At 36.1% G+C, this 25,917-nt stretch overlaps 1 protein-coding gene across 4 annotated transcripts in view; it reads left to right on the forward strand.

Moving 5' to 3' along the window:
* Positions 1-25,917, forward strand: part of HERC3 (HECT and RLD domain containing E3 ubiquitin protein ligase 3) — a 119,398-nt gene that overhangs the window by 55,351 nt on the left and 38,130 nt on the right. For 3 of the 4 annotated variants that reach the window (XM_069093861.1, XM_069093881.1, XM_069093871.1), the window contains 10 exons: positions 679-755; positions 5,571-5,695; positions 6,248-6,310; positions 10,274-10,385; positions 15,775-15,964; positions 17,700-17,863; positions 19,824-19,937; positions 24,392-24,415; positions 24,509-24,598; positions 25,604-25,774. In XM_069093861.1, the coding sequence (XP_068949962.1) occupies positions 679-755; positions 5,571-5,695; positions 6,248-6,310; positions 10,274-10,385; positions 15,775-15,964; positions 17,700-17,863; positions 19,824-19,937; positions 24,392-24,415; positions 24,509-24,598; positions 25,604-25,774 (1,130 nt within the window). The remainder of the gene's footprint in view (positions 1-678; positions 756-5,570; positions 5,696-6,247; positions 6,311-10,273; positions 10,386-15,774; positions 15,965-17,699; positions 17,864-19,823; positions 19,938-24,391; positions 24,416-24,508; positions 24,599-25,603; positions 25,775-25,917) is intronic. The other variant, XM_069093887.1, reaches the window with a different exon arrangement.

Below are 25,917 nucleotides of genomic sequence, written 5' to 3' on the forward strand. Positions count from 1 at the left end.
TTAGGGTCTGACTTGGATATTGGATCACAAAAAAGCCCATGGACCATGCTGCCCCTATATATTGCAAACTCTTGCCTTCCTGATTCTAGTATACATCCTTTCCTATGGGTAGATGTCCCTGTGAGTTGCCTGCATGCTCTTGGGAAGGATTACTTTAGAATCCAGGTTAGGGATAAGTACAGACTTAGGATTAGTAGTTCAGTTCTGATGAGGTTGTAGGTAAAGGTGTTTGGAATAGATTTAGGGTTCGTAATAAGTATCTGAAACTAGTAGTACATGCTCAAAAATATATTGAATGTGAGTGGAAAGTCATGTACCAGAGTCAGAAGACTGGTGTAGTTCTGACTTTTCCACAAATTTATTTGTGACATTAACCTTTTCTGGATTGAAGCCTTCCCCACTGTAAGATGAGAGAATTGAACTAGGTGATTTTCAAGCACACTTCTGAGTTCTAAAATTCTAGAATTAAGATTTGATTTCTTCAGAGTAAGATACCCAGGACATTCATTTTTTTATATTAAGTGCTCAGTTGACTTTGACTTGATGCTGTGTAATCCAAAGGAGAAATAAAAGTTGGGTTTTTCTGATAAATACTTTTTAGTGCTTTATGTTAAAAGGCAAATTGTGGAAAGTCTTCAGATATTGAAAGAGGTGATGTGTTTGCTATTTCTTTAACAGATTCCTTTAAATATCACATTGTTAAACATATCTTCTCAGGAGGAGACCAAACTTTTGTACTTTGCTCCAAATATGAGGTAAATTTTTTATTGACTACTATCATTTGGGGGAGGGATTAGTAGTATGGTTATTTTATGAGCTGATATTTCTTTCACAGATGATTCCATAAACAGATGATGGTAATTTTTGTATCTACCAGTATGTTAAGTTAGCTTTGTCCCATTAAAAGAAACAAATGTCAGAAAGGTATCACTGAGTTCCCAAGTCAAGTTTTAAGAAAGGATGTTTTCCCTATTATTTCAGTTAGAAATTGCCAGAAAAATACTTTGGCATTGCCTGAGTTTCTGCCTTTCCCCTTTCTGGTTAAGTAACTTAAAATGCTACATAGATGCAAAGTTATATTGTGTCTTGTTTAACATGGATTAGCATAGCTATCTTGTGACATCCATAGATTCAGAGAGGCACAGACTTTGAAAGACAGTGCCCAGCCTCCTGGGATAACTTGGAAACTTTGCTGTTCTCCCTCTCAAGCTTAGTTTTATTGAAATCGGGTTCCATTAAGAAGTAATACAGAAAGGAATGAAATCCCTGCAGGTTAAAAAAAAAAATCACGATTTTTTTCTCTAAGGGAAACTTTACTCAGTTACCAAAGATCCTGGCCAGAACAATGTGAACCAATGTGAACCATTCTGTTCCTGAAATTCAAGTATGTAGAACATAAGCTTGATGTTTATATTCCTCTTGTAAACATTCAATTGAGTATATGTACACATAAGCTGTTCTCTGTAGTGATTAATCACTATTAATTAAAATTAATAATGATAAATTTCAAGTGTGACTTGAAAATGACAGAAATGAAGAGAAAATAGATGAGTGTTGTAGAAAAACTGTAGAATCAAATACAAATAACAAGAATAGCAAACATTAGGCAGCTTATTAAAGTGAATCTGTTTAAGAGAAATAAGAGGAAAAAAGGTGCCCTGTGTTAGGAAGGTTAACTTCTTTTTCTTTTAAAAATTGAAAATTGTAGAAATATTTTGGAACTATTAATACAGATTTTCAGCTAGACATGTTCATACATTGTTTTGATCACTAAATCTATGTTTAACTTTGTAATTAATCAAGGAGTTTATGTTCTATTGGAGAGTAATTTTATTTTTCTTACAAACTACAATTCAAAAAAAAGAAATTAACTTCCTAACAATGCTTGTGCTTTAGGTAGGTTTGTGCTGAGTTTTGCCTTTTTTGGTGTCCCACCTCTTTTTGTGGGTGCTAAACATAATTGCTCTTTCCCGTTCTTTCTTCATCCCTTCCCTTTGGCCCTTAACAGTTCAGCATTTAGGAAGTTCTTGTTCTAGATTACTCTTCCAGATATTTGTCTGAATCTCTCCTTTACTTCCCTGATGTTTGACCTCATACAATCTTGGTTATATATATATCTTCGTGCCCTTCCTCTCTTAGGCTGTAAGATCCTCTAAGCCATGTGTCTCTTTTCATCTTTACAATTGTAGCACCTAATATGGTGCCTTATACCTAGTGGGAGTGTAATAAATGCTTGTGGAATTTGATTGGGAGAGAGAAAAAATTTAGACATATTATCTGAAGGATCTTAGTCTAGTAAACCAAGTCACAATTTCCCTTGAAGATGAAGAGGGCAGGGAAGTATATATAGTTTGTAGCAGAGAAATGTTTGTTTAGGTCAAGTAATTGATTCTCCCCTTCTTCTCTACATCAGTACCTACTTACAGAATTACCAAGTGTTAGAGTTAGAACATAGATTCTTTTATGCAGATCCCTCATTTTGTTTGGGGGAGATGGGGGAGCCAGAAAGGTGAGGTGACTCACCTTTTATTTAGCCCCCTAGGCTCTCCGGTGCAGTTAAAAAAGGAAACACTTTCTACTTTCAAGGAACTTAGATTCTGTGGGGGGAGGCTTTGCAATTCAGAAAGAGTTACAGCAGTAGGGACGATTGGAAAAGACCTCATACAGGCTGTGGTGAAAGGGAGGGAGGAGAGTAAGAGCGTTTAAGAATCCCAGGAAGAAGAGACAACCTATGGACATGGAAGTCACAAAACTGTTAAGTGGAAGAGTTAAGATTTCCGTCCAAGTCTTCTGACTAAATATAACACAGTTCCTACTATACATATTAATTAAAGTGATACACAATCGCAGTCATATTTTCCCTACTAGAAACCATTGTCTTTGGTCTTTATGCTATATTAATTGTAGTAAGTTGTAATGCTAATGGGATAGAAGATCTTCTCTACCCTTTAATAGGCCTCACATGGAGCCCATTAAGGGAAGCTTGCTTAGGGGAAGGGAGGCTTACTTGTAGGAAGGCTTTCACACCTTTTGCTAATTTCTAATTAGGCACTGAGTCACCAAGGGTTGTGATGTCTTCTGGCTCTGAAAACTGAAAAATACCAGCTCTGAGTTGGTGTTTTGCTTTGGGGGCTCACTTATGAGACAGATCTTGTGATTCCCTAGTTGGGATTCTGAGTGGTCTTACTCCCCAGCTGCTCAGATGTAAAGGCTCTCTCGATCCAGGGATGTGTGTAAAATGTATAGTTGATTCAGGTAGTCAGAGCCTTGTCTGTTGGTCTTTATTTCTCTGCTTATGTTTTCTCTGTTTGTATTTTCTCCAAAGTTCAGGGTGCTGACTTTTCCCCTGAACTAGTAAATGTAATTAAAAAGGATACCTGACCCCTTGGAAAGATGTCCTAGTAAAGCAGATCTAAGAACCTGTGCTAGCAGCCATCCTGGGGATGCCAGTGTGGTTGCCATTATACCTTCTCAAGGAGGGGGGAAGGGAGGAAGGGATAGAATAAAAATGTTTTTAAAAATTGAAAAAAAAGCATTGAGAAGCTTATCAAGTTGGCTTTGGGGTGATGAATTTCAGCCATAGCTACTCTCAAAGATTACTAAACTGTAGAGAGGACTATAATCCATATCAGTGGAGGAAGTACCTAGACCAGTGAAATCTCTTACATCAAATAGATGGTGCTTCACATTTCGATTATAGAATATGTAGTTAAAATTTAATAAAATTTTTTGTATGACATTGTGCTTAAGTTGTTGGGGATATAAGAAGCTTGAAATTTAATAGCAAGAATAAGACATGTACCTAAATAGATGTAATACAAGACATAATGGGAGAAATATAAAGGAGAGATCAAGGCAAGGCCTTGTGAGAATTGGAGGTTGGAAAAAATAATCACTTTTGATTGGGATAAGGAAATCTTCAAAGAAAAGTTGTCCCCTGAATTGGGCCTTAAAGAAAGGGAGGAAATGGGGCGGCCAGGTGGCTCAGCGAGTAAGAGCACCGGCCCCAGTGTCGGGATGACCTGGGGATCAAATCTGGGCTCAGATACTCAGCACCACACCTAGAAATAACTGGCTGTGTAACCTTGAGCAAGTTACTTAACCCCAATTGCTTTATTAAAAAAAATTAAAAAAAGAAAAGGAGGGTTTTCAGAAAGCACAGCTCTGGGAAAGATCTGTTCCAGGGTATAAGGGGGTTTGGTATGATCAAAGGAATAGAGATGGGAGAAAGCAGGACAAAGATGGAGATTGCGTAGGCCAGGTTGGCTGGAGAGAGAAATACATAAAATGAGGGTGCAGTGAAATAAAGCATGTCAAGTAGGCAAGGCAAAGAACAAGATTGTTGTAGATTTTGAATGTTAAGTTAAGAAGTTTATACTTTTTATGGTAGGGAATGGGGAGCAATAGAATTTTTGAACAGTGAGTTGATCCTTAGAACAATGCATCTGAAGCAATGGCATGAGAGATGGGTTGGAGAAGGGGCAGTCTAGACATAGGAAAACTTGTTTGGAGGCTGTTATATATAGTTCAGGAAAGAGATGAAGAGGACTTGACCTTGGGTGGTTGGATTGGGAATGGACTGGTGGGGACAGGCGAAAGAGATAGTGTATTGCTTGAATTAACAAGGCTTGGCAACTGATTAGTTATGGGAGCTAAGAGGAGTCCACAAAATCCTACCAAGAAACAAAAAAACACAAGAGACTAATTCTATGTGTTTTGTTAGGATAGTGGTGCTATCACTTTTAATAGATAATCTCCTGGAGAGAGACAGGCTTTGGGGGAAGGTGATTAGTTCAGTTTGGGACATTTTTGAGGAGGTAACCCAAGTAAATATTATCTCCCAGGTATTTGGAAATAGATGCTTGTAGCTCTAAGGTGAAGCAGGGCTAGATTTAAAGATTTAGAAAATGGTGTGTGTGTGTATACATATGTGTACACATACACACATATGTCTACATGTGTGGGGGTGTGTTTGCAAGTAAGGGAAAAGGTGGCTTCTGGGGTATATTCATATTTAAGTAATGGAAAGAGAAGGGTGAGAAGTCAGAGAGAAAATCAGGTATTGGTTCACAGTGTCCAAAGCCAGCGTTGACTGAGTGTCCAAAGCTGTAGAAAAGTCAAGGAGTTTGAGGTTTGTTGGATAAGGAAGTGACATAATTTAGGAAATGATATTCCTTTTGACTTTTGTTAATTTCCCTGAATAGGGAGAATCTAACATCTGGCACTGTTTGGTATTTTGAAGGATATTACTCATGTACTCTCTGTATCTCCTTCTCCTGTGCTGAACCTCATTTCTTGTAGCAAATCCAACACTGAGTGGTAAAGATTAAGGATTTGTGTCCATAGAATCTACAAGGTTCCTTTCTTGTCATATAGTGACTTCCTTTATTTTGGAGGAAGGGAGGTATCATCAAGATTACCAAAACAGTGAGGGATGTAAAGGAAAATACCTCATTGTGTCAGTAAAGCAAAGGGAATGGAAAGATGTGAATGTGTTAGATGCAAATGAGAGAAGAAAAAGGGAGAAAGAGAATGTCAAAACATAATATTTCATATCTTGTGTATTACAGAATTCCTCACCTGCAGACGACTTCAGGATTATGAATCAAGCACAATATACCAGTTTAATAAATGATGAAACTATAGCTATTTGGAGACAAAAACTTTCAGAGCATAGCAACTCCAATTCAATCAAGTACATGTTTCTATCTTTTCATTCCTTTTTCAGAGTATATTTTTATTTCCTTATTTAGTATTTATTTCAGGGTGACAGGAATGAAGAAATTTTACCTTTCGGGGAATGGTTCTTCATACTGATTTATTACCAAAATAGAAAGACTATAGTGGAGTTTTCCCCTCAGTCATTTAGCATTATTCAGTGCTGTCTGTCACCATTTACTACGTGGCTGGCCCAACTATTTTTCACATGCTTCTCTTTATACTACTTTTGGTATATTGGTAATGTGCTACAACCACCTTATACCCACTGTATGTTTCTTCACTGCCCTTTGGATCAGAAATTTTTGTGCTTTATACTTTGTGGTGTTCCATGATTTATGGTCATATGGCATCACCGGAATATCATTCAAATATTTATATGTAAATTTTATGAATCTTTGAGCAGGTGAATGAAAACTAAAGTTGCTAATAGGAAAAATTGGAACTAAATATCTGTTATATTACTGATAATTCATGTCCACAAAGTAAGTTATAACAACTAACACCTTTTTCTTCTTTTTACTTTAAGCAGTGGTGTTCTGCAGATATTGTCCTCGGCTGCCTGCTGGAATGGAAGTTTCCTTGAAAAAAAGTAAGCTTTTTAGAGACTTGAAAAATATATGTGAAGTAGATAGTCCTGAAAAGGAATTAAGGTTAATGTGTTCCATTTTATGGTGGGATTTGATGCTAAGTCAGTAGAAAAGGGGATGATCTTACATGACAGTTGGGCTGCCCAATAATGTAAAATACAGACCATCAGAGGAGCAGTGCTGATTCATGCAGGGCTGGCAGATGTGGAGGGCTGCCTAAAAGAATGACTTTTTAAAGCTGTGAGTATATTAGAACATCTAAAAGTTAGTTGTTTTTTTTTTTTAGAATATTCTTAATCATTGCTTATAGTTTTGTTTTGTTTTTTTAAATAATGCTGAAGAAAGAAATAACTGCATGAAAAAATACAACTTTGGGGCGGCTAGGTGGTGCAGTGAATAGAGCACTGGCCCTTCGAGTCAGGAGGACCTGAGTTCAAATTCGGCCTCATACACTTAACACAAAAACTAGCCATGTGACCTTGGACAAATCACTTAACCCCAATTGCATTACCTTCCCCCTGTGCAAAAAAAAATACAACTTTTCATTTCTTTCAACATTAATGTTGATAGAGTCACAGGAATTGCTAAGGGATTTCAGAGGCCATCTAGCCCAACACATGTCTGAACAAGAACCCCCTCTATATCCTACCTAACTAGCAATCATGTAGCTTTTGCTGAGGTTTAGGGAAAATATACTACCTTAAGAAGAAATACTCTTAACTGTGATCCGAGGGAAATTTTCCTTACATCAAACTTCAAGTTGCATCTTTCTGACTTCTAAGCCATTTTTCTGCCCTCTAGGTGAAACAGAGCAAGTGTAAATCCATTTCTAACATTTGAAGACAGATATCATTTCTTTTCTGGGCAAAGCATCCCTAGTTCATTTCTTTTTTTTTTTTTTAAGCAATTGGGGTTAAGTAACTTGCTCAAGGTTACACGGCCAGTTATTATTATTTCTGGGTGTGGTGCTGAGTATCTGAGCCCGGATTTGATCCAGGTCATCCCGACACTGGAGCCGATGCTCTTACTCGCTGAGCCACCTGGCCACCCCTAAGCAATTGGGGTTAAGTAACTTGCTCAAGGTTACACGGCCAGGTGTTTCTGGGTGGGTGCTAAGTGTCTGAGCCCGGGATTCGATCTCCAGGTGTTCTCAACACTGGAGCCGGTGCTCTTACTCGCTGTGCTACCTGGCCGCCCCTTAGTTCATTTCTTATATCCTTAAATATGAGGCCTTCACCATTCAGACTGTTCATGTTTGGACACTGTCTAGCTTATCAGCATCCTGTAAATCTAGCATTCTTTCCACAGCACCACATTTCCTTCTTTGCTTAAGAGTCTGAAAATGAGAAACTTTTCACTTTAAAAGTTAAATAAACAAGCATACACTGAATTTTTTAGAATACTTTTAAGACCACACAGTGAATTGATTGGCTTCATCATAGGGATCTAGTGTTGGGGAATAGTTTACATAGATAGTTGATCCAATTTGATAAGCCAGAAAGACAACCAAAATAATAAGATTGGATCCACCATTTTGGCAATCATTGCTTGACCTGAAATTGATGGAATCATCTTGCTCCATACACCTAGGCTTGTGTTAAATTTTTATGGGGTCATTATATAGATACAGATATATGGTTTTATTTATAATTTATAGAATAATAAAGTAAGTATTTCCATAACATAGTACAGTAAAAAAGACGATTGTTACATACAACTGCAAATCTACTACGCATGACTTGCTATTCCTTTCAAACATACAACAAAATTATCATGTAAGTTTTTTTCCCCTTTTTTTCTCACCTTCCCACCCACTCCTGCAGTGGCTATCATTAGACACAAATAGGCATATAGATTTATATCTATATCTATACACACAGACACAGACACACACACACATTAAAAAAAATTATACACAACTTCATTTTTTTAGTTCTTTTCCTGGATGCTGATATTGTCTTTCTTCATATGTCCTTTATAGTTAATTTCGGCATTTAAAATAGACAAAATAACTCATTTGCTCCAAGTGGTCATTATATGTTTGTAAGGCTATCCCTGGTTGTAGGATAGTATTATTTCATCAAATACATGGAGTTCTGAATTCACCTACAAATTACCTATTGAAGGTGATGTTCTTAACATAAAGATTTCACTAAAATTGGGGTCATATGCAAAGCTGGCTCCACTCTGACTTCTGCAAAATACCACTTACTATACTCCTTCAGTTGTCAGTGACCCATTGACAGCAGCTGCTGCTCACAGCTGAACTAAGTGTGGAGTCAGAAAGACCTGAGTTCAAATACAGTCTCAAACACTTACTAGCAGCATGACTCTGAGCAAGTCACTTAAATTGTTTGCCTCAGTTTCCTTATCTGTAAAATGGTGATAATAATGGCACCTATCTCTCAGGGTTGAGGAGAGGATCAAATGAATTAATACTTGTAAAGAGTTTATCTCAGTGCCGGGTGTATAGTAAGTACTTTATAAATGATAACTATCATTATAAATGTTAGCTACAATTAGCTATTACTATTTTATCTATAATATGTGTGTATATATGTACATATATTAATATATATTGCATGAATTAAATCACTTATGCACACACATGCCTATATACATATACGCCTAAACACACACGCACACATACGCACACATATACACCACTGTGAATATTTTGAAAGTTTACTGGAGATCATGAAATAATGAAACTGTACTGGAAAAGGATAACTTGAGAACTTAAAAGTTGCCCAGCTTCACTGACTTGTACCTGTTGAAGTTCTTTCTTGCCGTGAATTGGTCAGTGTATTGCTTAGACTGACGTAAAGCACTAATCTAAAGCTAGGTTGTTCTTTTTTTTTTTCTAAATTTTCTATAAGAGCTAAATAAGTAATGTGATAGTTCATCCCTTCCCTGATGCTGGAAATTTAATTCTAGTGTAAACAAATCCCCAGATCCTACTGTTGTAGAACAGTGGTCTTAAAATGCATTGCTTCATGGAGAGCTCTGTTAATGAGAGAGCTGTCACAGACCCCTATTAGTTGACTCTTGCTCTAATAAAATCCTCCAAGGACCAGGGCTTTTTATTCAGTTCCACTCTTGGATACCCAGCCAACATTATTGTCCACTATGAGGTAGCTAGGTAGGGGGAGTCAAGATAGCACCAAGCTTAGAAATGGGAAGATCTGAGTTTAAATGTGGCCTCATACATTTATTAGCCATGCGACCCTCAAATTTCCTCAACTGTAAAATGGCACTGACCTTCCCAGGGTTAATTCTGAGGATCCAATGAGATATTTGTAAACTGCTTAGCATAGTGCTTGACATAGAGTGGATACTATAAATACTTATCCCCTTTCTCTCTCCCCCATCTCTACAATGGATCAAGGGAAGGTTGGGGCTGTTGTTAGGTTAAAAATAGGAGAGAGGACATGGCAGCAGAGTGTTGGTGAGTGTCTAGCAATAAATATACATGGAGTAGACAGCCTCTTCAGTTCTTTCTTTTCCCCTTCAAAGCCTTCCTTGATCTCCCATTCTGGTACTGGCATCCACCCTTGGGCCCCAAATAGTGCTCTGTTTTGTGTCTCCTATGCACTTAGAATGGAATATTTTATTAATTACAGAACTCTGTTGTCTTATCCTTCTAATAGATTCTGCCATTCCACCCCCATAAGACAGCAAGGACAGGAATTTTGTTTTATCTCCTTTGCCTAGTACAGAACTAAATATGCAGCAGACATTTATTAAGCATCTGTTTAATGTGTGAATGAAGAGAAATTTTATGTAAACATAAGCACACTGTAGCCTTTGGATTTTGGAAGAGTTCCCTAGCCATCTGGAAGACCTTCATGTCTCTGGTTTAAAAAAAAAAGTTAATATTCTTATTTCATAACACCATTCTGAGTGTTTGGGTCCTTTTCTTTCTCATATGTACATTTGCTTGTTTTCCTTTTGGTTCATTTTAGAATTGATGAGCATTTTAAAACTAGTCCCAAAATTCCAGGGATTGACCTGAATTCTACCAGAGTGTTGTTTGAGAAGCTAATGAACTCTCAGCACTCGATGCTTCTAGAACAGGTATGTCCTTTACATTTTTCAAGTGTTCTCTTTTTCAAGCAACAGTATTACGTATATTAGAAAAGTAATTTTATAAAGAAAAGTGACATGATGTAGTAAGTAGAGAGCTGGCCATGCAGGCTGGGTGGTCACTCATTCATGCTGGCTTTGTGACCCTGGGTAAGTCCTTTAATCTCTTAATTCCTCCAGGCATCTTTCTAAGATGATCAATTCCAGAAGTTTTACATGTGTGCTGGTAGACAAAATTTCCTTACTGGGAGTTAGTTCCCTTTGCAGAGGAAATCATAACTCATAAAAAGTTTGTGAAAGAAAAATACAGCAAAAGGAAAATGATGATTTTTGTGTACTTTAAAATTTTTCTTTTGAATTTATGACTTTAGAAAGTCAATTTCATCTTTTAATTTCTCTACTAATCTAGTTTTTAAAAAATCTACCTCTCTGCAAGGATTCTGAGTAGTAGATCTGAGTTAACCATATTCTTAAATACAGCCTAGTATAGTTTGTGGAGAAGGGAAGGCAGAATTGGATCCAATGTCATTCACAAATGTGTTTATATTTAAGATGTTTCAAATAAAATAAATACTTGCTTACTTGTTATAGTGTTTTAAGGTAAGGAAAGCACCTTACACAAAAGCCTTGTAGTATTTATAATCTGGTACTGTGATACCTTTTATGACCTCATCAAAAAGTCAGTGAGTTTTTTTTTTTCATCTTGATTTTTCACCATATCACTTTTTTGGAACTGTTAAAAGATTTTAAGGCTGCTGGTTTTGGTAATTATTGCAGTAATTATGTTAATACTTTTATAATTATGTATTCTCTAGATTCTGTGTACTTATATATATATCTATATAAAATAGAGCTATTTTTAAGCCTCCTAAGGTATGGGCACATCATTTTTTTGCCCATTTATGATGATAGCTGATAGGTATAAAGATTGCTTTGCAAAACACATTCAGTATATTCATTTGAGCCCCACAAGAATAATGCCCTGGTAGTATAGTGCTGACACTTTATGGTTGCATTGTACTTTATAGCTTATAAAGTACTTCCAGACTATTTTCTCATTTTGAATTTCTTAACTTTGTAAGGTAGGTAGCATAGATATTATCCCTGTTTTACAAAAGAGGAGAATGGAGCTAAGGTGGGATTTAGTGATTTTTCCCAGTAATAATGAATAATGAAATGATAATGAAGAATAACAATGAATTTATTTCCCAAGAAATAGTGAAGACAGGGTATAGATCCACATACTTTGACCCTCTCTTGGTTCAGCTACTTCTTTTCCAGCCACTTTCTATTTCTCCAGGCCTTTTCCTTTTAGCTCTTTCTTCTGTTATATTTGAATACCTTCTTCTAACAATTTGGATCCATATCAACCTCATCTCCTTGATTTTTTTTTTTGCTTCTCTCCATCCTTTTGTCTTTTAATTTAGGGATCTGTGCTTTCATTTTCCTTATTTCGTTTTTCCTTACCCAAGCTTGTCTTCTAGTTTTTCTTTAATTTTTTTGTGCATTTTTCTCCTCTTCCTGAGGAAAATCAAATCAAGAACATACTTAGCAAGGAAAGGAGAACACTGAAAGCAAGGACAGTCCAATGAAGAGGTAGAAAGGAAATGATAGTGAGGTGGCTTCTTTTAGTCAAGATGTTCCATATGTTCAACTTTTAATAAATGCTTAAAAATCAACATTGTGTTTAATTTTTTTAGCTTTCTGTTTAGTATTTTATTTTTCCCAATTACGTGTAAAACAATTTTAACATTTGTTTTTAAAACTTTGAGTTTTGAATTCTCTCCCTTCCTACCCACCCCCTCCTCACTGAGAAGGTAAGCAATTAGATATAGGTTATACATGTGTGACCATGCAAAATATTTCTCTAATAGTTGTGAAAGAAAACAGGGAAAAAAAACTCAAGAAAAATAAAGTAAAAAAAAGTATGCTTCAATCCGTATTTGGGTAGCATCAGTTCTTTCTCTGAGGATGGATAGCAAAAAATCAATTTTTGGAGCGGCCAGGTAGCACAGTGAGTAAGAGCACCGGCCCCAGTGTCGGGATGACCTGGGGGATTGAATCCAGGCCCAAACACTTAGCATCCACCCAGAAACACCTGGCCGTGTAACCTTGAGCAAGTTACTTAACCCCAATTGTTTAAAAAAAAAATCATTTTTTTTTTAACAAAAGGGTAAGTGACGTTTTCATTTTTCATATGGGAAAAAAGTGAGAGATAAAGAATTAAGATAAGTTAATGTTAAGTCAGTCTGTCACTGTTGAAGCTAGAATTTAACCTTCACTCCAGGGTGCTTTGTAGGATTTGAATTTCAATCCAATTTTCTTTCCATGTGATGGTCTTTTTTTCCTCCTTCTTGTCTAATATATACCGGATTGTATTCTCTCTTCAAGCTTGATCATAATTCTAGCAGGTGTTCTATCCAGTTGTCATTCACTGCACATTAGCAGGGAGGGAAAGCTGTTAGGGTTGAAGGGTGGGTGTACTCTTTGTTCATCAGATCCTCATAAAGGGAGGTCCCAACTGTAACCTAGTAAGCATACGTTGTTAGCTTTCCTGTCCATCTTTATCCCTCACCCCAAATATTGTAGATTCCACCAATGCTTTAACTTTGATCTTCAGGTTATAATTATTCTCAAACTATGCCTTAGGGGTTATGGTACTTACAGTTACTACCCAAAACCGACTCAGGAACACATTATTTAAACTATTAATACCTGGCTTCCCAGTACGGCTACTATCCTATCAGGGGTCACAATTGTAACATCTTTCAAATGTGCCTGATTGATCTTAAGTTGTAAACTATGGAATTGTAGAGCTTAAGGCTGAATAGATAATTATAATCATATTTACAAAGCATTTTCCTCACCGTTCTCGAGAAGCATGTGTTATCAATGTGACCATATGCACATATGTATACACAAAAGGTATAGTGGGTAAATGTTAGGTAGATTTTGGGAAAGAGGTTACTAACTACTGGAAGTGATCAAGTCAGGCTTTATGTCGGGGGTAACTTTTGAGCAGTAAATGCAAAAACATTACTCCACTTTTGTGGAAGAAGAAATTGAATCTCAAGAGAAAGCAAATAACTTATCCTATGTCAAAGAAGTTAGGTAGTGAGTAGACTCTCTCTCTCTAGCTAGAGCTCTCTCTCAATATATATATATGTATATACACGTGTGCATATGCACACATGTGTGCATGTATGTACACGTGTATATATGTATATATTTAAGACTATATCTTGGAGCAGGTAGGTGGGGCAGTGGTTATAGCAACCAGCCCTGGCTTAGGAGAAACGGAGTTCAAATTTGCCCTCAGACACTTGTTAGCAGTGTGATCCTGGACAAGTCACTTATTCCTGATTGCCTAAAAAGAAAAAAAAAACTATCTCCCTACCTCGACCTGGTTCTAAGTACATGGTCTACTTATAAGCCGGATCCTACTCTGTTCAGCATGATATCTCATACTTCTGTTTTTGACCTGCATGAATCTGACCCTCCTTAGGCTGTTTTATGCCCCCCTCCCCCCATTCTTGGGGACTAATGATGGTAATGTTGAACTTAGGACAGTTGAATGACTTTAGCTCTACTGCAGCTCAGAACTGGCAAGTTCAAGATATTTGTCATTTCCCATAGCAGAGACTACAGGCTTTTGCCTCCTTTGTTCCAACAACGTATTCTTAAATAGGAAGAAATCGCTAACTTGATGTGTTTTTAAAAAGCATGAATGGGAAACTTTTTAATGTTTTGATTAACAGTGACCCATGGAGAATGAGAGTGATAAGCAATTACATAGATGGGGAGATCGGAAATCTTTCAGTGAATTTGGCAAATGAGAGTTTAGTGAATTTTTTCCCCAGCATCGCTCTCTCCCATCTTCTTCTAAACCTCATCAGTGACATGCAGTTAAGCCAAAACAAATAAGCATCATAATGACACGTAACAAAGGATGCCTTATCCTGTACCTATGTAGTCTGCCACCTCTTTCCTAAGAGGAGAGGAACATATTTCACCTTCAGTCCTCAGAAATCAGAGTTGGTCACTGAATTGATGAACATTCTGATGTTCAGTGTGGTTTCTTTTGGATCATTGTTTAACTCCTTTCCTGGTTCTGCTTACTTCTCTCTGCATTAGTTCATACCAATCTTGACCAAGTTTCCCCGAATTCTTCATATTCATTGTTTCTTATGGCACAGTAATATTCCATTACATTTGTATACCAAAGTTTGTTCAGCCATTCCCCAGTTGATGAGCACCCTCTTTGTTTCAGGTTCTTTGCTATCATAAACAGTGTAGCTGTAAGTATTTTTGTATCCATGGGACTTTCTTTTATCTCTGACCTCCTCCAGTCATGATCCTAGTAGGGGGATCAAAGAGTGTGAACTAGTACCTTTTCTAGTATAATTTCAAATTGTTTTCTAGAAGGGTTGTACCAATTTATGATTGTTACATAATTAGCGTTAGTGTCATCTTCCCATTACCCCTCTAATAGTGGTCATTTTTGTCTTTCATTATCATTGGCAATTTTCCAGGATGTATGAGTTGAAACCCAAGAGAGGTTTTGTTTATTTGCTTTTTGCTTCTTTGTTTAATGGTCCAGAATTTCAGTAAATCTGTGAGTTTGGTTCTTTCATTAGACAACAGTGTAGCAGAGTTCCTGATGACATAGCTAAGCAGTAGAATGTTATTATTTTCTATCCAGATCTTTGATTTTATTGGTGAATGACATAAACACTCTGCTTTATATTGTCTTAGAGAATTGCCTTGGAATACTGAGACTGTAAGGTGACCTACCCAGGGTCACATAGTTCATGTCAGCAGTAGGGGCAGGGCTTGAACTCGCGTATTTCTGAATTGGAGGCTGGTTATCTATTCATGCCACCATGTTGCCTCTCACTTGCGAAGGTAAAAGTTTATATACAAAATTCCCAACCCATTCTCCAAAGTACTTGGGGTACGGCACAGCAGCTTTTGATATAATAAACAGACTCCTCATTGTAGAAGCATGGATTTAATGACAGGAACATGCACAATTTCATTTTCTCTGTTTTAATATTCTGAGATAAGGGTGTGGCCTTTTATTCCTTTGGTGGGGTCATTTTTCCTTTTTTGTTGACTTCCTGAGTTTTACTCTGTTTGTAGCCATCATGTTTTCTTTTCATTTCATTTGTTTTTTTCTGTTAAGATTAATTTCCTACAAAAATGTGCTGTTGGGTGTGAATGAAAGTTGAGTGTATCTATACATTACAGAAAAGCCTAGAGAATTGTATTTGCAGTTGGAGACATGGATATATAAATACCGGGCAAGAATTAGACCTTTCTCTGTGTGCTTGAATTAATGTTAGTCTCCCTCCCAACTTTTTATTTTTTTTTTTTACAGATCTTAAAAAGCTTTGAAAGTTTCCTGATTCCCCAGTTGTCCAGTTCACCACCAGATGTTGAAGCAATGAGAATCTATTTAATACTTCCCGAATTCCCTCTACTTCAGGATTCTAAATATTATATAACGTTAACCCTTCCCTTGGCAATGGCTATTCTACGGCTGGATGCAAACCCTAGTAAAGTCTTAGGTAAATCCTGCAAGATACTGTAACTGCAACATTATTTCCTGCCTCTTTTTTCTATAGCACCATAAAATTTAAGAGACTTTCAAAAACATGTAGTTCTATACTCTTGTTTTGCTAGAAAAGAAAGTGAGACTCAGAAATAGTAAGTGATTTGACTGAGACAACACATGTAGTAGGTATAAGAGCTGAAATTCACACCCAGGTCCTTTGACCCTGAATATAATAAGTTTTTTGGCATCAACACTTAAATTAGGCAGAGATTCAGTTTCCGTTTTTGGAGTATTTACGGTTCTTTAAAATCTCACCTTTTTACTCCCTTGCATAATTTATTTAGTTATCTTTAAGTCATGCTTTGTGTAACATGATTCATGAGTAGAGTAATTTGATAATTCATTTAGAGACTGTTTGAAATAGTTCGCTTTAGATGAATGCTTCTTGGTCTTTTGTATTTTTCACGAGCTGGTAGTAGTAAATAGTGCCTCAGAAAGTTAAGTGCTGCCTACATAGCTTTTTTCACCCACCTAATTTTAGGTAGAGGAGGTATATAGAAGCTCCCAGGAAAGAAGGGATTGACCAAAATGGAGACTGTGACCACTTTGCGATGATACACTTCCTCAGCGAATTGGAGAGTATTGCATATAGGAATGACATTTCAGATATGTTTACTAAAATGCAGAAAGTCTCTCTCCTTTTTCCTTATGTTTATGTGTTAATTACTTACCACTTAAATAGTTTTAAAGTGTCAATTACTTTATTAATTAAATGTTAATTAATTTTAAAGTGTTAATTATTGCTTCTGTGCTTCAGATGAGCTGTGATATTGCTGGAGTTCAGTCACCACATGAAAAAATGTTATTAAGGATGGGAGAGGGCAAAAGGTTAGAACTCCTTTTGCAGAAGGACTAACAGTAACAGTAATGAAAACACGACAAATGTTGTCGTTTATTTCTTTAAGGAACTTTTAAAATAAGGTTTCATTTGTAGCCATTCCCACAAGCCTACAAACTAGGTTTCTATCCTTCCAACTTGATCCTTAGAAGGTGGGGTGGGGGAAAGGGGACAGCTGTGGTCAGAAAATCAATCCTGTGCTAAAGTTGGATAAATAGGAGTTTTTGGCAGAACCTCATTTGAGCAGGTTGTGGTGTCAGTGGTAGGAACAACCTTTTGATCTGGTTTTTGCCTTGCAATAAGACAAACAAGGATGATAAGGTTGGCTTTGGAGGATCCTTTTTGGCATTTAGTCTTATGGCAAAGAACTGAAATAGTTTGGGGGTTAAGGTGGTGGAGGAGGTAACAACTCTAAAGAGAACTAAGTCCCTTCTGCTGTGATCCTCCAAAAGGCTTTTTTTTTTCTAGCAAGTGTCTGCCTTATAAGAATATTGCTCTTTTTGGAGGAATCTGGAAGACAATTTAAAAGTTTACATGTTTCTAAAATAGTTTATAGGAGAAACAGCATATGAAAATGCAAATAGTGAGGTTCCAGGGAGCTTACGCTGCTAGTTTTAAAAAAGATCCTTGGTGATTAGTTCATGCTTTCTGAGCAGTTGCACTAGTTGACCTCTCACAGCCCATCCGACTCTAAAATTCTCTTATTTTTGTGATTCTCCGAATTTAGTTTTGATTCAATAACATTTCCTTACCAGGGCAGCCTCTTCTAAACTCACGAGAGGCACAGATACCTGCTATTTCATTAAAGATTACATATTTAAATTTTTCTTTATTTTTTGTTTCCTTAAAGATAACTGGTGGTGCCAGGTATGCCCAAGATATTTCTTGAAGCTAGTAGACCTTTATAAAAGTGCAGTAGTTTACCTCCTGAGTGGAAGAAAAACATTGTTGATTCCTGTTTTGTTTAGCAGTTACATAACAGCAGCACTCAAGTTATTGGAAAAACTACATAAGGTAAGTGTGAAGTGGGCCTGCCTCCCTAGAGAGAGAGCGAATGGATGGTCTGCCATGGCTGAAGTTGGGCTTTTCACTGAATAATAGTAAAGAGTGACAATAGGCACACAGTACTGAATGATTTGAATATGATCGAAGCTGGTTTTGCAGTGGATAGCATGGCCAAGATCCACATCTGAAACCAAAGGGGCCTTCCGTGAAAATAGATAGAGCACTGGTCTAGAAACGAAGCTGGATCTGGGTTGAAAATCCTATTTTTGATGCTCATTAGCTGCATAACTAGTCACTTAACCTACCTCAGCCTCAATTTCCTCATCTATAAATTGGAAATAATGTTAAATTTACCCAACAGATGGAGTAGTAATAACTGAGGTATGTTACAAAGTTTGTGAAACTCATGTGATCTCATGTGAGCCTTGCAATGTTCCTCTGAAGTAGGAACTAATACAAATAAAGTGTTTTGGAAGCTTGTATCATAGTTTAAATGTCAGTAATTGTTATTGTTAGTATCTTAGTCTCATTTTTTCAATGTCATTGAGATAGAGATAGCCCTAGAAAAAGTTGCTCCCTTACTATTCTTTTTTTTTTTTGCCTTACTACTCTTTTATAGTTAATATTCTATGGACTATTACATAGGTGAAAACAAATGACTTCATTTTGAAAATGAATAAAATTATCAGAATATAAGCTCATCTTCTGTAAGGCCACTGAAAACACCTTTGGAAAAATCCCAGTGGTAGACAGGATGGTGCCATATACCTCACTTTGTTGCCACATGCTTTTAATTTCTTTTCTTAATCTCTTTATTTTGAAAACTTTTCATTCCACATAGTTTAGTGATTATGAATATTGGCGTGGTATGCTCCACTAAAATACTGTTATTAAATTTTTATGTATTAGGTTATATGTTGGCAATTACAGGCAACGGTTTTGTCTGTGATAATCCTCTGGTTCTGGTATAATTTGTTCAATTCCCAAAACTATTTTGGGGTCTTTATTTGAACTAGAAAAAATTTATCATCTGTTGATTTACCAAAGACTATGAGCTTCTAAGACACAATTCTGACCACAAGGTTTTGTCCTCTTGCTTTCTTGTTTGGTTATTAAGTTTTCACAAATTGCAATGATATATTGCTCAGTTTTTTTTTTTTACCATTTCCTTATATAATCTTCATTGTCTGCTACATACAGGCTCCTTAAGAATAATGTATCGATAAGTTCTAGTGGAAATTACCCGTTCTTTATCATTTCTCTAATTTTCTCCCCATTGGACTTACTGTAAGCTCATTGAGGGCAGGCACTCATTTACCTTTCTTTGTGTCCCCATCACTTAGCACAGGGCCTGGAATATAGTAAATACTAATTGTTTCATGTTTCTAAATCAGCTCTACATGGTTAAGCCATACTTCTCTGTTGATATGTTGCCTGAGTTCATTGCCTATGGAGAGTCCTTTGATTCCACCTTTGGACCTTAGACTTTTCATTGACTCTGTCTGGTGGTAAAGTAATTTTGGTTACGTTCAGCAATGTTATCCAGCAGTATGTGGGAGCCAGCTTGAACCAGCTCGTGGGACCCGATTGCTAAATGTTCAATGTGAGCATTTATATCTCAGAAATTGGTAAATGCCAAGGATCAGAGCTTGAGCTATTGTTTTGATTACCTAGGCTTAGGAAAATAATGAAGAAAATATAAATAATGCAGATTAAACCTGAAAAGAAAGTTATGTGTTCATTTTTTTCTTATTAAAGATTTACCACACATTCTTGCTTCTTTAGTCTTTATTACTGCTCAGGGAAGGAATGTTTGTTCCAAAGTATCTCCATTAGCTTTTAATATGTGCTGTGAGGGCTGTTAATCATCTTCTTCCTTTTTGTTGTTATGATTATTGTTAATAATAAAAATTCTTTGATAGTAATAGTTATCAACTCTTGTGTTTCTTCTTGTTCGTCTATCTCTAAGGTAAACCAGAAAGTGAAACATGTGGAATATGACAAGTTTTATATACCTGAAATTTCCCATCTTGTGGACATTCAGGAAGACTATCTCATGTGGTTCTTGCATCAAGCAGGAATGGTAAGAATTTGTATAATATGTGTCTTATTAAAACTGTGGCCTCCTCCATTCTTTGATCTGGTCCCTCTGTGTTATGTACTTATTAAAGAAAAAGGACTTTTTCCTTTTCTCCTGTCTTTGATTGGGATAAGATACAATTCCAATATCTCACTTGGACTTTTTCTGGATACTTCTTTCCTTCTTGGAAATTTAAAATCCTCAAGTGGATGAAATAGAGTTGTTACTGTAGTATGTATGAAATTGTGATAGCCTTTCCTGTGTCAGAGAAATGCTAAGAGGTTTAAATGGAGAAATTCCATAGGATACTTGCTTCATATGAGCTTTCCGTCTGGTGCCAAGATTTCCCTGGGTTTTTTGGTTTGTTTTTGTTTTTGCTTTTAGTCTATGTGTGCTAAGATCACAAAACACTTTGTAAGGATAGTCTGGGTTCGCCTGAAAGGTTTAATCTGTTCTAATGTAAATATTTCAGAGTGAGCTACTGCTAAGTTTCTGATTAGCCTCATGCTAAGGTTGATTTTACTGCTTAAAAGAATTTTACTTTATCCAGTTTTTACTGAACTCTTTAATGTAAAAAAATTAAAGTAAAATCAATTGAAGAACTTGGCCTACAAAAAAAAAAGAAAGAAAATATTGGTCAAAAACGAATTGAAAGTAATGTATGGGCTTTACAAACTTATCTATTTTTGATATCTAAAAATCATTTCTAATTTCTCAAATATCATGTGATTATATATTAAAATTAATATGTCATGATGACATCTTTAATTTAAAACAAAACAATCTTATGTAGGTTTGTTTAAAAGTTTAAAATATAAAATCTGATTTTTAAGACTATTTTGATGGCAATATCAGCTCATGTTGAATCTTATAAAAATATGACATTTATATACATTATTGAGGCATTAGATATGTTTATTTTATTAGAAGGCAGTTGTCATTGCTTAGTGCCAGGATCATACCCAAGAATTTTATCCTAAAAGGACCTGAAACATAGTTATGGGGCACACAAAAACGCAAGTAATGAACATATACTACTCAGAGCATTTTTAGAAAGAGCTGGATCTCATTGCATGCACAGTAAAGAGACATTTAGTACAAAAGAGAAGTGATTTACCTCACCTGTATCAGTAATCTGTATCACAATAGAGAATCCCAGTTGAGACAGTGTTGTACTTGGCCTCAGTGCCCATTCAGAAGTAGAGGGAATAGATGGAGGGAATGATCAGGCAGATTGTTTTGAATTTAAGCAGCTACCTAAACTCAACAGGTATTGATATTTATCCCTTTGGCACATGGCAAGGAGCCAATCTTATGTTCCCAGAGACTATGTCAATGAAGTGTAAGTAAGCTCTGGCAGGGCTTTCCAAGCTGGAAAGACTTAGATTATGACCTGGCAGTGGACTCTGTCATTCATGACCAAGTTGGCTACAAGGTAATGAACTTTTGGTGATGATGCCTTGTGAAAATCCTCACCAAAAATAAAAAGAAATGGATAAAAGCAAGAAGAAACTTTATTTGGAGAAACAACAATATCTTAAATCTTGAAGGATATAAAGGGGAGGCAAGAAAGAAAGGGACTTTGCATCACCAAATCTCCAAATATATTACAATGTGTTCATCATAAATACTATTTAGTAGTGGTTAAAAATGGAAAAGTAAGTTGCTGGAGTAGGCTAGATAAGTGTGACCTAGAAGCAAACAAACATAAAAAGCCAAGAGAAGGGGAAGGACTTCCTTTTTAATAAGAATTGCTGGGGGCGGCTAGGTGGCACAGTGAATAGAGGACCTGCCCTGGAGTCTGGAGGACCTGACTTCAAATCTGACCTCAGACACTTAACACAAAAACTAGCCCTGTGACCTTGGGCAAGTCACTTAACCCCATTTGCCCTCAAGAAAAAAAAGAATTAAAAAAAAAAAAGAATTGCTGGGAGAACTAGAAAGCAGTTTGATGGATAATTGATTTAGGCTGGCATTTGTTATATTTTATGAAATACGTGATTTAAATAGTCACATCCTAAAAATCTTAAAGAAGGCCGGAAAGAGGTACATTTAGAAACTATGGTTAAAGGGAGATTTCATAACCACATAGGGCGTAAAGTGATTGAAAGAAACAATGCAACTTGACTAAGAAAAGAAACTATTGATTGCCAGGGTTGGGAGTAAGGTGTATGAATGCTATAGATCAAATATCCTGGGAAAAAAAAGTCAGCTATCCAAAGAAACATACGTATATATGACTAAGAGCCATTTTTTCAGATGATAAATAGTCAAAGGATATCAATAATGGCTTTCGGAAGGATTGCTAAACATATAACCTATATCAAATTGCCTTCTCAATGGGGGTAGGGGAGAAATGGTAGGAGAGAATTTGAAACACGAAATTAAAAAAAAATGTTTAAAATTGTGTTTATATGTAATTGGGGGAAAAATTTTAAATGTATATTTTTCAAAAGAATTGCTAAATTAAAAAATGCAGCGCCTTTCAAATGCAAATGGATTTCAAAAGAATTGCTAAATGAAAGAAATGCAAATTTAAGCAAATCTAGTTTTGTTTTATATCTGTCAAATTAGCAAAAATGACAAAAGCTGTACACAGTGTTAGAGGGACTCTGAATTAAAGACACATTAACACACTCTTGGTGAAACTGTTAGATCCAACCATTCTGGAAAACAGTTTGGAATTGCCTAAGGAAAGTTACTGATCTGCTTGTTTTGCCCCTCCTTGATGCTGCATGCACCCAGAAGGAAGTCAAAGATACATAGAAAATTCTTATATATACCAAAATATCTGTAACTATATTTTTTTGGTAGCAAAAACTGGAAAAATGGATATTTATTGATTAAAGAATGGCAGAATCAATTGTGATGTGTGAATGTAATGAAATAGTATTGTATCAAAAGAAACAAAGAATGAAACAAAATGAAAAAAATGAAGAATTTAGAGAAATATGGGAAAACTAATATGAACTGATGCAGAACAGAGAAAGTGGAACCAGAACAATGCACACAGTGAAGGCAGTAATGTAAATAAAAACTCACTAAAATGCAGTGACCCATTTATGGAAGATACTTCTGTCCTCAGAATAAGAGGATAGGAGTACAATGGATGTGTATGCTGTCAGATCTTTTACTATTTACTTTTTGTTTGAAGTGAGGATTCTGAATGGGGAAAGGTACTTTATTAGGAAATGACTGATATTAAAAAAACAAACAAACAAAGCATTAGTGCAATTTAAGAAAAATAATTCCTGCTAGACTAAACTTATCTCTTTCCCTCCCCCTCCCCCTCTTAAGATGGGTTTATTAGACTGGCAGGTCAGGGAGGAAAGACCAAGCATACTTGCATTTTAGTAGAGTTTGGGCAGTCTCTCCCCATATCCTTCTGGACAAGATGGTAGGATGGTTATATGAATTTGGAAAATAGCTGGACTTGGAGAGGGCTGATTAGCAGTGCATATCAACTTGACCAGGGCAGACTCCAGTGGTACCTGTCAAAGATTTTTTCCTTGGCTTACTGTTGTTCAGCATATTTATCGATGACTTGGATAAATATTAATAATAATAACAGTAATAATTAGCATTTATATAGTGCTTTATGGTTTGCAAAGCACTTTACAAATGTTATCCTCATTTTTTAGGTAGATGCAATTATTTTACTGATGAGGCAGCTGGGTTGAGCAGAGGTTAAGTGACTTGCCTAGTTCACGTATCCAGTAAGTGTATGAGGGCAGATTTGAACATAGTTCTCCCTGATTCCTGGTCCAGCGTTTCTGTCTATCCACTGTGCCCAGAGCTTACAGTAGGTTGGTGTTCATGACACTGAGTTCTTAGTGATTCTCCTGCTACTGTCTGACTTTGAACAAATCATAGAAGAACACCCAAAGAAATAAAATTTCATGGCTAGATGGATTTAAATAAAACTTGGGAGTGAAGTAACCAGCAGTATTATAGGTGATTACTTGTATTTATATTGTGTTTTTATTTGAAGAAGGCAAGATGTTTTCAGAATTATTATTTTTTTCTGAGCAGAAACTTAAAGATTTAAATCCATTGTTGGTATGTTTCATTTAATTTATCTCATCCAAGTTTACTTGTTAAAGTTAAGTGCTACTATACATTTACCAAAGTAGATTGTAGAATTTTTTTTTATAATTAAGTGTCAGAAAAGGAAGCATTTCATTGGTAGAGAGTGGTTTAAGTATCTGATTGTGGTATTAGATTGGTCAGATAGTTTTTGCCCTTTTTATTCCTATGATCTTCCTTTAGGCAGCTTCATAATACCTATCTTCTCAACCAGAAATTCAGACAGTTGTTCAGATTCATTATTTACATAGCCAAATGTGCAGTTTGATTAAGTGAATAACTTTGTATGTGACATTGATGACATTCTGGGGGGTGGGGAGTGCTTGGTTTTGGAAAACAAGAATGATATTTTGTTATTTTTCTTTCCACAGAAAGTTAGACCATCTATAATGCAGGTACGTAATCCCTCTCTTTTCCCCTTCTTGCCTTTTTGACGTAGTACTTTGTACTATATTTTAAATATTGCTGATAATAATGTTTCGTTCCAGGACGCTGTGACTCTCTGTTCCTATCCATTTGTCTTTGATGCTCAAGCTAAGACCAAAATGTTACAGACAGATGCTGAACTGCAGATGCAGGTATTACTTTTAAAAATATCTTCTTATCCTGGGCTCAGACACTCAGCATCCACCCAGAAACACCTGGCCATGTAACCTTGAGCAAGTTACTTAACCCCAATTGCTTAGGGGCGGCCAGGTGGCTCAGCAAGTAAGAGCACTGGCTCCAGTGTTGGGATGACCTGGAAATCGAATCCTAGGCTCAGACGCTCAGCACCACACCCAGAAATAACTGGCCGTGTAACCTTGAGCAAGTTACTTAACCCGAATTGCTTAAAAAAATATATATTTTCTTGCACTATAGAATTCCATTGTAATTTTTATATGATAATAGAAAACATTAGGTGCCAAGTTCCACTATAACATTAAGCAGTCATCCAAATTACTCTTTTATGCTGGAATTTTATTTTGAATATTATAACACATAATTCTTAGATTGAAGCTTGTTCCAAGAAATTTGTTCAGTTTCATTTGTTCAAAGAAATGCTAAATTATGGGGACCTTTTTTAAAGTTGTATTTGCAAACACAGTAGAGTTAATTAATTTGATTTAACAATAACAAAAGTATCCAAATTCCTATCCTTTCTTTATATTATATTGATACTATGGGTGTTTTCATCATGGAAGTTGGATGATACTGACACAGGACTGACAGATTTGAGGTAGAGTGAATTACAGTTTTCAGAGAACAGAAACTGCTATGTGAATAGGTTTCTATTTACTTTGAAATTGTTTTGTTGATGCTGATAATCCTGAAGGTGTGTTATTTTAGACTTAGCAATTAGTTCTAATCATTTACCTCAAATTAGTTGAGAGCAGGTTTTTCAATAAATACTTTTAGTTGTTCAACATACCACCCAAACTAAAACAACTCTCATTTATTGTACTTACATGAAAAACTGCTGTAACAATCATAAGAAAAAACCAAACCAAGCTCTTATAACACCATTAAGGTCTTTATATCTCTGCTTTTAGGTATTCTCCAAAGAAGTTCTTTATGGTCATTTTTTTGGCACCATTTTCTAGGTCGCTATCAATGGAGCAAATTTGCAGAATGTGTTCATGCTTCTCACACTGGAGCCTCTGCTGGCCAGAAGCCCATTCCTTGTCCTTCATGTTCGCAGGAGCAACCTCGTTGGAGATGCCCTAAGAGAGCTGAGTATTCACTCCGACATTGATTTGAAAAAACCTCTGAAAGTAAGATTCTCTGATTTATCCTTTCTAATTACTTTATTGATTTTCCCATCAGTGTGTAGTAAAGTATTTAAGAGAAATATGTCTACTGTAGTTTGATTGTGGTATATAGTCATTCTGAGAACTTTTCTGTGTCAGACTCTATT

The sequence above is a fragment of the Petaurus breviceps genome, unplaced genomic scaffold (genome assembly GCF_028583685.1).
Source record: "Petaurus breviceps papuanus isolate PSGF00001 unplaced genomic scaffold, PetGlider_PUasm1.0 126, whole genome shotgun sequence".
Lineage (NCBI taxonomy): Eukaryota > Metazoa > Chordata > Mammalia > Diprotodontia > Petauridae > Petaurus > Petaurus breviceps.